This window comes from Mesoplodon bidens (assembly GCF_964165515.1).
Source record: "Mesoplodon bidens genome assembly, chromosome: X".
Lineage (NCBI taxonomy): Eukaryota > Metazoa > Chordata > Mammalia > Artiodactyla > Ziphiidae > Mesoplodon > Mesoplodon bidens.
This window is the reverse complement of record NC_138163.1, coordinates 104050213-104062359: the sequence shown is the minus strand read 5'-3', so window position 1 is coordinate 104062359 and position 12147 is coordinate 104050213. Positions and strand designations below refer to the sequence as shown.

Below are 12147 nucleotides of genomic sequence, written 5' to 3'. Positions count from 1 at the left end.
TCTCATACTTGGAAGCATATAAACGCTAATTTTTCAACTGAAATATACAGTCACTGTGAGGATAATAACATCAACAGTAGTTAACACTGATATAGAGCTTACTGTGTGCCATGTACTGTCCTAAGTACTTGACAGATGTCCTCCTAAAAACTCTATGAAGTAGGGATTCTTATCTTCATTTTTCTGATAAAGAAACTGAGGCACAAAAAAGTTAGGTTAATTGCGCAAGGTCTCAGAGCTGAGAAGTGATACGTTTTGATCCTAGAAGTCTGGATCCAGAGACCTTGCTCTTACTCACTATAACAGTTTACTATTTTCAAGGTCTACCTGAAATTTAAGAAAAGTCCCCTAAATACTTTAAGAAGTGAGAGAAATGAATGCCATTGGACAAGGCTCTTGACCAACACATACTTTTATGTCTCTGTTCCTGCCTCCCTTCTCTCCACCCCCTCCTCCTCACACACTCTCTTCAGGAAATTGTTTGGTCAACACGTAAGGATCAACGCTGAGGCACCTGAGGAAGTGGAAGGATTAAAAGTAAAATGGAACTTCACTAAAGATATACGGATGGCAAATCAGCACATGAAATGATATTCAACATCATCAGCCATCAGGGCAGCATAAATTAAGACTACAATAAGATACCACTACACATCTATCAGAATGGACTTTTTTTTTTTTTTAAGAAATTACTGTTGTGGTTTATGAGGTTTTTTAAATTATTAAGTTATTTATTTATTTTTGGCTGCGTTGGGTCTTTGTTGCTGCACGCGGGCTTTCTCTAGTTGTGGCGAGCAGGGGCTTCTCTTCGTTGTGGTATGCGGGCTTCTCATTGCGGGGGCTTCTCTTGTTGCAGAGCACAGGCTCCAGTAGTTGTGGCACAAGGGCTCAGTAGCCGTGGCTCACGGGCTCTAGAGCGCGGGCTCAGCAGTTGTGGCGCATGGGCTTAGCTGCTCCGCAGCATGTGGGATCCTCCCAGACCAGGGCTTGAACCCGTGTCCCCTGCATTGGCAGGCAGATTCTTAACCACTGAGCCACCAGCGAAGTCCCGAATAGCTAACTTTTTAAAAAATATCACAGTACCAAGTGCTGGCAAGAATTGCAGAGCAACTAGAACTCTCATGTATTGCTGGCAGGAATGCAAAATGGTCTGGCCACTTTGGAAAACAGTTTGGCAGTTTCTCATAAAGCTAAACATACACTTAGTGTATGACCCAACAATCCCACGTTTAGTTACTTATCCAAAAGAAAACTTATGTTCACAAAAAAATCTATATGCAAAGGCTTATAGCAGCTTTATTCACAATTGCCCCAAACTGGAAACAACCCAGATGGCCTTCAGTGAGAGGCTGGTTAAACAAACTGTGATACATCCATACCATGGAACACTACTCAGCAATAAAAAGCATGAACTATCATAAATACAACGATACGGATGAAAATCAAAGGCATTATGCTGAGTGAAAGAAACTAAACTGAAAGGCAAATCTACAGAGACAGAAAACAGGTACATGGTCACTAGATGAGAGTGGGGGGAGGGTCTGATTATAGAGGAGGGCATGCGGGAGTTCTGGGGGATGATGGCAGTTACAAAACTGTATGCATTTCTTAAACTTCAGACACTAAAACGTCTGAATTTTTACTGTATATAAATTATATCTCAATAAAGCTGGCAAAAGTAAAATAGCAGAAGGACATTTAAAGGCAGTAAGCCTTTCCTCTGTTCTTAATGTCCATGGTAGTTTTTCCCACTACTATGAATGTATCGTCCCTAAGTGAGAAAGATGCAGGATGAAGGGTAGTATACATTTAGTTTTGGTCTAAACCATGTGAAACAAATTATGGCTTTATAGTAAATCACTAGTCACTGAAACTTAAAGCCTGGCTTTTTGTTGATACTAAATAAGGTCAGAGAGTAATAAATTATAACCATTTTATTTTGTGTGTGGCTGGGTACAAAAGATCTCTGTGTGTTCACAGGTTTGACTGTTATGTATATCATTTCATATGTAGACCGGGCAGCTCACGGAGAACTGAAAGAACAATCCTCTGTTACGTCCCAGATCTAGTTTCACAGCTGGTATTTTAGAATTCAGAAAAAAGTGAACTTCACATCAGTGACAGACTTATTCAAAGACATAAGTAACCCTAACTTAAGATATATCAGGCTACCTTTTTATGACAGTATCTTTTAAAAGTACAGCTTAAAACCTTAAAAAAAATTCACTCCCATTACCTTCAACCAACAATCCCGAATTAAGTTGTTTCAAACACCTTAGAATCTTATCTAGAAGTATCTACTTGGTGTACACAAAAATTTCTACAAGCAGGAAATATATTTATAAAATATATGAGTCCATATTTCAAACTCTTGCAAATTTTAACCAATTCAATGATCTCAAAGAAACTACTAGAAAACATCTAGAGTGTAAAAGGAATGAGGATTTTACTGTGTACTGAAAGGTACATGCAATCAATAAAATGGATATATATGCCTTCAATCAGTTAAGGATGAGAAAATAAAGCTACTTTAGTCAGCCATATTTAAAAGGCAGCATTATGCAAGTTAACATTTGATTAAAACCAAACAAGTTTATCTGACACCAAAACATCTCCAAACCTTCACAGTAGTTGCTTTCAAATTTTTTCTTACACAGAGATGCCTCATTCTAAACAGAAACTAGGCCTCACTACAGGAGAGATCCTAGGGTGAGGGATAGGGGCACACCTTATGTTCACCAACCCTGCCTAATCATTATATAACTTCTTACAGACATGATTTTCCTCTCTCCCGTCTCCTGGGTTGAGAATCACAATACAAAATTCAAATATCCAATAAAATACATTTGCAAATTAAACCAAACAATAAATTATTCAAGATACTAATAGAATTACTGAACTCGATCACTCAAATTACCCCTTTGCATACTTACAATGTAGTATTGTGGAAGACGGGTAAGTTTAATGAACAGCTTATTCTTAGAAAGGTTTCCAATAGGATGGGTTGAATAATTGGACAGCTGCAATGTTTCACTGCTTATTGTAGGCAAGTGTTTTATAGATTGTTTGCAACGCTGTTGTCCAAGCCAAAACCTTAAAAGAGATAATCCAAATCACAAAATCATAGACTTTTCTGATTAACTGTGTGCTACTGATTTATAAATAGATTATTAAAGACCACTAAGAAACGAATTAATATGAAATTTAACTGAACTAGTAAAAGGACACATGACCATAATGATGAATCATTTCTCTAGTTTTGTACTGGACTGTTAGTTCTAGTTCTAGTTTAAGGAGCTTAAATTGCAGTGTGAATGGTTTTTAATTAATAAGGTAGAATTAACTAATATTGAGGCTGAGACACTGTATCGGTTTATTATAGGAGATGAAAGATTTCCTATGGTTTATAAGACAGCACAAACTAATCTCAACATCTTTTATAAAATGCCTGAAGTGTTTATAAAACAAAACAGAACAACAAACAACAAGTATAAAAGTATCTCATTTTTCTGGTATCACTGGAGATATTCAGTCCCAGTTTTTATACTGTGCATATAAAGTGACGGGTATGCGTAGCAGGTGCCAGTAAGTGTTGCTTACCTTCTTCCCCTCTCTCTCAGTTAAGCCACCAGATTTCACTTTGATGCTTCTACTACAGTACTCCTCTTATTCCTTTTATCTGACTACCTATCCTTGAGGCTAGGATACCATATAATATGTGAAAAAGGGATAAAATGATTGGTACCCAAACTCTCACTGATCCACAATGAGACAACTCAAAAAATAAGAATACAAATTTAGAAGCTTTTCATAGCAACGTAACAGTGTGACAACATCCAAGCTCATGATCAGTAGGCTTGCCTTGCATAACAGGGCACAGACCAGTTTGGATGTTGTTGCATTTTTGTGGTGAGCCGCATGTGATACAAAATGTGTACTAGTCATGTGCAGTAAAACCATGTTTAATATATAATATTTTAAGTGCACTTTGTCAACTATTACCCCCCAAAATGGACAGAATCTGGAAACTTCTTTTTCACCCTGAAAAACAAATTTAACTACAGCTTCACAGGATCAATTGCTAGAACTGACTATTAATAAAAGAATGAAAATAACTTTTTAAAATACACCAGTACTTGCCTCATTTTGGATGACAGTTAAAAACGAATATTCTGAACTTGCAAAAACTGCTTTCAGATCTCTACTTCCACTCTCATCAACATACCTTTGTGAGAGTGGTATCTCTACTATGTACGTTATTTTAAAAAAAACATGGAAACACTTAAGATACACATTATCTCCTGTGATTTTCATCATCATCAATCCAACCGAGATCAGATAAATTACAACAAACCAGAAACAAGCTCATTTGCCACATTAAAAATTCTAAATCTATTACAAATGTAATATATATAAATTATAAATGTGTGAATAGTAAGTACAAGATATTCTTTAAAGCACATATGGGACTGCTATTTCACTCAATTTTTTTGTTATGACTTTGCGCAACAACAAAAAAAATTTGAGTGAGATGGGGCGGAAGATGGTGGAAGCGTAAGACGCGGAGATCACCTTCCTCCCCACAGATACATCAGAAATACATCTACACGTGGAACAACTCCTACAGCACACCCACTGAACACTGGCAGAAGACCTCAGACCTCCCAAAAGGCAAGAAACTCCCCACGTACCTGGGCAGGGCAAAAGAAAAAAGAATAAACAGAGACAAAAGAATAGGGACGGGACCTGCACCAGTGGGAGGGAGCCGTGAAGGAGGAAAGGTTTCCACACACTAGGAAGCCCCTTTGCGGGCAGAGACTGCGGGTGGCGGAGGCGGGGAGCTTTGGAGCCGCGGAGGAGAGCATAGCAACAGGGCACCATACACAAAAATAAGCTCAAAATGGATTAAAGACCTAAATGTAAAGCCAGAAACTATCAAACTCTTAGAGGAAAACTTAGGCAGAACACTCTATGACATAAATCACAGCAAGATCCTTTTTGACCCACCTCCTAGAGAAATGGAAATAAAAACAAAAATAAACAAATGGGACCTAATAAAACTTAAAAGCTTTTGCACAGCAAAGGAAATCATAAACAAGACCAAAAGACAACCCTCAGAATGGGAGAAAATATTTGCAAATGAAGCAACTGACAAAGGACTAATCTCCAAAATTTACAAGCAGCTCATGCAGCTCAATATCAAAAAAACAAACAACCCAAACCAAAAATGGGCAGAAGACCTAAATAGACATTTCTCCAAAGAAGATATACAGATTGCCAACAAACACATGAAAAGATGCTCAACATCACTAATCATTAGAGAAATACAAATCAAAACTACAATGAGATAACATCTCACACCAGTCAGAATGGCCATCATCAAGAAATCTAGAAACAATAAATGCTGGAGAGGGTGTGGAGAAAAGGGAGCCCTCTTGCACTGCTGCTGGGAATGTGAATTGGTACAGCCACTATGGAGAACGGTATGGAGGTTCCTTAAAAAACTACAAATAAAACTACCATATGACCCAGCAATTCCACTACTGGGCATATACCCTGAGAAAACCATAATTCAAAAAGAGTCATGTACCAAAATGTTCATTGCAGCTCTACTTACAATAGCCAGGAGATGGAAGCAACCTAAGTGTCCATCATCGGATGAATGCATAAAGAAGATGTGGCACATATATACAATGGAATATTACTCAGCCATAAAAAGAAATGAAATTGAGTTATTTGTCATGAGGTGGATGGACCTAGAGTCTGTCATACAGAGTGAAGTAAGTCAGAAAGAGAAAGACAAATACCGTATGCTAACACACATATATGGAATCTAAGAAAAAAAATGTCATTAAGAACCTAAGGGTAAGACAGGAATAAAGACAAACCTACTAGAGAATGGACTTGAGGATATGGGGAGGGGGAAGGGTAAGCTGTGACAAAGCGAGAGAGAGGCATGGACATATATACACTATCAAACGTAAGGTAGATAGCTAGTGGGAAGCAGCCGCATAGCACAGGGAGATCAGCTCGGTGCTTTGTGACCGACTGGAGGGGTGGGATAGGAAGGGTGGGAGGGAGGGAGACGCAAGAGGGAAGAGATATGGGAACATGTGTATAACTGATTCACTTTGTTATAAAGCAGAAACTAACACACCGTTGTAAAGCAATTACACTCCAATAAAGATGATAAAAAAAGAAAAAAAAAGAGAAAAAAAAATTTGAGTGAAGAGTATCTTGTCTGTATATGTTCACTTTCAATGAAAAACACAGATTTTGAATTTTTTCTTATATTTTTTGTTCTGATTTTATGTATTGAAATGCAATTTTATGTCTGTTCACTCTAATAAAAAAATGGGGGCTTATATTTTGAACATGTTTTTTCAATTCTTTTTTCTAGAATTTGTTTTCACTGCATGTTATAAAAAAAGTAATCACATGAACAGATGCCCAACACCATTAGTCCCTAGAAAATGTAAGTAAAAACCAGTCAGATACCTGTCCCACTCACTAGGATGGCCACTGTCAAAGACAGTAACGAGCGCCTGCAAGGATGTAGAGAAATGGAAACCCTCAGACACTGCTGATGTCACTGTAAAATGGCACAACCACTTTGGAAACTAGTATGGCAACCTCCTTAAAAGCTTAAATTTACTGTATGATCCAGTAATTCCATTCCTAGGGGAATGAGAAGTCCAGCCATATATTTGCACATGAATACTCACAGCTGCGTTATTCATAAGAGCCAAAAAAGTGGAAACAATCCAAATGTCCATCAACTGATGGATAAATAAAATGGGGCCTAGCCATACAATGGAATGTTAGTTAGCCATAAAAAGGAACGGAGTACTGGTACATGCTGCAACATGGATGAATCCCGAAACATTATGCTAAATGAAAGAAGCCAGTCACAGAAGACCACATACTTTATGATTCCATTTATATGAAATGTCCAGAAAAGAAAAATCTACAAAAACAGAAAGTAGATTCATAGTTGTCTGGGGCTGAGGCTGGGAATGGGGATTAATTGTAAATGAGCATCTTTTTGAGGCAACGGAAATGTTCTAACTGTTCTAAAACTGGATTGTGGTTATGGTTGCAAAACTCAGTAAATTTAATACAAGTCACTGAATTGTACACTTAAAATAGCTGAATTTTATGATATGTAAATTATATTTCAATAGTTATTTCAAAAAAATTAATGTCCCATGATAGATTAGTGATAAACTGGTCATTCACCAAAGATCATCTGAGAAGCACCACTGTAAGTGACAACCAGGGGACCTTTCCTATAAATAATGTGAGTTTAAGTATAGATACACATTTGATAAGTTTAAAGCTTTTGGGACTTGACTTTCTGGTTTTAGGTTATATTTCTATTAGCTGGAACTGCCCAAAACCGTAAGTTATGCAAGATGTGAATTATCGAGATTTAAGTATTTAAATCCCACTGAACAGTCTGGCCCCACACCCCCACTCCCCCACCCCGCCATTTGCCAGTTTGGTTTTAATCTCTGATATTTATTTTTATCCCTTGGAATTCTGTTTTATTGATTTAAAAAGAGTCTGTTAGAGTTGCCATAATGGTACCTTTGTGTACCAGGGTGGTAATGAAACCTCACAGAATTATCTCTAGCTCCATTTTCAATTTTATTTAGTTTAACAGTCTGAAGCATTCAAAGGATTCTGAGACAAACTGAATGACAGTATTAGAGAAGCAGAAATGACTACTCTGAAAGTGTCAGTTGGTAGATTCATACCATGAAGATTATCCCAGATAAGAGCAAATAAGACTTTATTGCAAAGAACACTAGATACAATAAAATTCACTGTGTAAGTGTTTGGTAGAGTGCTTGCACAGGAGAAAATGTGGAAAGGAATCAAAGCTGAGTGTCATGCCCTTCATACCTGTATTTGCTCTAGAGGGGAATTTGATACAAAGCACTGACATCTTGGACCTACTCCAAGAAAATTTAGATTCTAAGTACCAAAAGGTACTCAAGTTTCATGTCATAAACATTAAGGATAGTGGGTGATCAAGAGCAATGATGGAGAAGAAAGCATTATCTTGTCAAAAGAAGTTTCCATTTTTAGTTTTGAGCTAAATAAACAGGCTTACTTAAGTTGCTGAATCCAAGGAATGATCCGTTTCATATCATCATTCACAGACTTCTCCATGTCATCCAGTGTGGCCTGGTCTATAGCATAAAGCACTTCATTAATTAATTGCTTACATGAGACACAAGATATCCAGGTAGCCCAAAATTTAAATGAAAATTATTGTTTTAGGCAGAAAGTAGTGTTATTTTTGAGTCAGAGAAAAACCAAACGAAACGCATCAAGAGGCATAAATTAACCTAATTTGTTTTCCCTCTTTAACATTTAGGGAGAGTTACAGTTAAGATAATTAATAGCAAATGTACATTAGCAGGAAGAACAAGTAACAAACAACACAAATTAATTCTTTGCCTATAGTTTAATTACCAAAACTCTTAGTCTAATTAGTTAATATTATTAATTTGTATGTATTTAAAACTCATAGTATTACTAGACTTAGAACCTTAAAAATTATAAAACTCCATTAAAATGTTTATTTATTAAACACAAATGATCTCTGGCATAAGCACGAGCTGTTGGCTGAAGATTAGCTTGCTAAATGTCACTTAGAATTTTTAATGACACTAGAAAATGCTAATAATACAATGTTGAGCAAAAAGCAAAATATAAAATGAGTTCAACTAAAGAAAAAAGTATAGAAAAAATTAGAAGAGCACTGCTATGGATTGAACTGCATCCCCCCAAATTCATATGTTGAAGCCCTAACTCCTAATGTGATAGTGTTTAGAGGTGGAGCCTTTGGGAGATAATTAGGTTTAGATAAGGTCATGAGGGTGGGCCCTCATATAAGATTAGTGCCCTTATAAAGAGACACCAGAGAGCTTGCTCTCTCTCTCTTCCTGCCATGTGAGGATACAGCATGAAGGCTGATGACTATAAGCCAGGAAGAAAGCTCTCACCATAACCTGACCATGGTGGCAACCTTATCTCATACTTTAAACCTCCAAAACTGTGAGAAAATAAGTTTCTGTGTTTAAGCCACCCACTCTGTGGTTCTCTGTTATGGCAGCCTGAGCTAAGACAAGCATATATCCCCTAAAAACAATGATTACCAACAGGCAACTATTTTTTTGCTTCTCTCATTTTTACATGTTTAGTTTTTCTACTTATGAGTATGTACTGTGTTAATCATCAAGAAAACAGTTAAATAAAGTTTTGAAGAGCAAACAACAATTTCCTAATGTGTCACTTATCATTTAGCCATCATAAATGTGATGTGATTCAAAGTAATGAGGCCAGTTTTCCATAAGCAGTTCATAGAAAAATCTATCTTTATAGCCATACGACATAGCCATACGATCTAACCAGAAAGCCTTTTATTTTCATCAATCTATCTACCTTAATATTAATTTCAAATGGCAAATGTGCTAATATATTCAAGAACACCATTCCATCAGCAATACAAAAACACTAAGTTCCTAGTATTTCATCATTTCAGAACACCAACTTGGTAACAGAACATGCTAGAAATCAAACTTCAATTTCTACTGTGTTTAAGCCAGAAAAAAAATCCTTTCCTACAGGATTCTGTACCCTGAGTCATCTGAGATGTTTATACTGTCATAAATTTGTTCTTCAGCCGTGAATGACATTAGATTGTAGTCTTCTCCATGACACCCAACTATCAGTGATAAAATAGTTAATCTAAGAAAAGATCAGCCATCAATATTATTACTTTTATATAGGAATAACAACATGAATGTACTTCATACTGATAAGTTTAACTTCTGGTACAAGAGAGTTAAAATGGGCCCCAAGGAATAGACATCAGCCAGAGTTATTCCTTCCATATCTACTCTCTATACACTGTTTATACCACCCCTCCCAATACCTAATGGCAAAAAATTTTTATTCTGCTTTTGTTAAAAGTGTTTTTCTCTACACTGAGTGAGTCTATCATTTAGTAACTTACCAAGTCCATAAAGCATCAACTGGAACATTCCAGAATGCAAATCTACAAAAATGTGTAGACACTCCGAATTACCACAGGGCTCCAAGATGGGAACAACAAGAGCTGGAAGTGCAGTCTCTATGGAAGCTGAACAGTTAAGAATTAAGTTATATTTCTATCTGAATATCCCCCCCCCAAAATACATATATTTCTCAGTGAGTAGAAATGAACCAACTACTGAATGATCCTGAATGTTACAGGAAAAACATAATTTTGCTAAACTGGGTTAGTAATATTATGTCACTTAGTAGCTCAAAAGAAGAATGTAATCTACAAGGTGACCTGAAACAAACACACCCATCTCAAATACTACAGCAAAGAAAAAAACCCTCCAAGATTCCTTTAAAAAGGTTAAAATAGCTCGTGAAAATTTAACCTTATCAGTGAGCTGAGTTCTAGTTTTACTTTCACTCAGTAATTACTAATAAGCTAATTTGAAGGATTTTCTTTCTGATATAATGGGAAAATAATATTGTTTGGTAAATAGAATAAACTTCATTTATGGCCTAAATATTTTTAATGCCATTCTTCATAAAGAGAGGTTTTTCTGGCAATTAGGGCCCATGTATTTAAAAAAACCTCTGAATGCTATTAAACATTGATTATAAAGGAAAAGTTTTTTTCAAGTTATTTATGTACCTCATTTTCAAGTCACAGATGAAATAAGAACAGAGGCAACTGCCAAACACAAATTCCCAAAGCTGCTAATATACTCTTTCTAGAGTTTCACAGTATTTCCACCAGGCCCGATTAACTTTCCCCTTAATCTCACAAGTTGGTATAAGACAATCCAGTAAAGGAGCAAAGCCCTGTAAGCACACCATGTGCTCACTGAAAGCACACCATGTGCTCATCAGATTGATGACCTGCTAAAGGAATATGCTCTTCTGGTTACCACAGTCCTTTAAAGCTACACTGGAGGAGAAAGGCAGGGAGTGAGTAGAGTGGTAGCGTAGGCCCAGCCCTTCACCAGGTGTGACTTCTCTGTGCTACTTTGTTAAACAAGGACAATGACATCTTCCTGTCCACGCCATGGGTTCAGGAAGAAGCAATGACAAGCTTGTAAAGGTGCTTTAGAAAGCAAAGTGCTCAATAATGTACATTTTCTGTATTTATGTACCAAAGAAACAAACGAAAACCTCGTTATAAATTTGCAACAATTAAAATAGGTGATGTTGCCATTGGTACTGTCTATACAAACAAAATAATAAATCAAAAAAAGATTGCAGGAAACATATTTAATCAGAGGAAAACAAACTGCTTTCAAGTATATCTAACATGTTTGCATACAAATCTTTAACATGCAGGTCCAGCATAACTCATCTAAAACAAACAAACAAAAAAACAGGACAAAAAAGGCACAAACGGGAATATCTTTTACAATATTCTATCATTCAGACCAGTGTGACAAATTTAAAAAGTGCTTAGAGATTTGAAGCAGAGTTGATTTTTAAAATATATCTGTACTGTCTTAATTCCTAATGGGATAGGAATGTATTCTTTAAAACAAAACTATTTTTAAAGTGTAGCAACGGAGTAAAACTAATTCTGACAATTGGGATGACAACTATAATTTCAATCTAATTAACAAAATTAAATATTTTTGAAAAGATAGGGCATCAGAGAAGAATACAGAGAACACAGTCCAAAAGATAGAAAATACTTTGATGTACATCTCTGAACATATTTTATGGCTGCTGATGTCCGTATTTTTCTTTACAGAAAATAAAATATATAAGGCCTTAAGCATTTAAAGGCGACGGGTTTTAATGGAGTGTATCCAGAATGGAGAAACTTATGAAGGGAGAATTAAAGGCCGTGCAAAATGACTGGGCTGCACACTTCTTCCTGCAGCAGGAATATATACAAATCTCCTCTTTCATTTCTCCCTATCTATTTATTGAGGATAAGATGAGGAATGCACCAATAGACAATAATATAAAGTGGGAAGACTGAAGAGAAGCAACTAAGCCCAATTAGGAATGGCTGTGTGTGGTTCACAGCTTCTGAACTGACCTCGAGACCCCAAATCTGGTGCTGACAAAGCACAATCCGAGGGAGAGCATCCTGGCTTCCTA

At 36.5% G+C, this 12147-nt stretch overlaps 1 protein-coding gene across 4 annotated transcripts in view; it reads right to left on the bottom strand.

The window, feature by feature from the left end:
- The window catches only part of MED14 (mediator complex subunit 14), a 75052-nt gene that overhangs the window by 42992 nt on the left and 19913 nt on the right, over positions 1-12147 (bottom strand). For all 4 annotated transcript variants that reach the window (XR_014014230.1, XM_081222086.1, XM_081222087.1 and 1 more), the window contains exons 11-13: positions 10031-10156; positions 8120-8198; positions 2934-3093 (exon numbers count right to left, since the gene is read on the bottom strand). Coding sequence is in view for 3 of the 4 variants with exons in the window: in XM_081222086.1 (XP_081078212.1) it covers positions 2934-3093; positions 8120-8198; positions 10031-10156 (365 nt within the window). In the remaining variant the exon portion in view is untranslated. The remainder of the gene's footprint in view (positions 1-2933; positions 3094-8119; positions 8199-10030; positions 10157-12147) is intronic.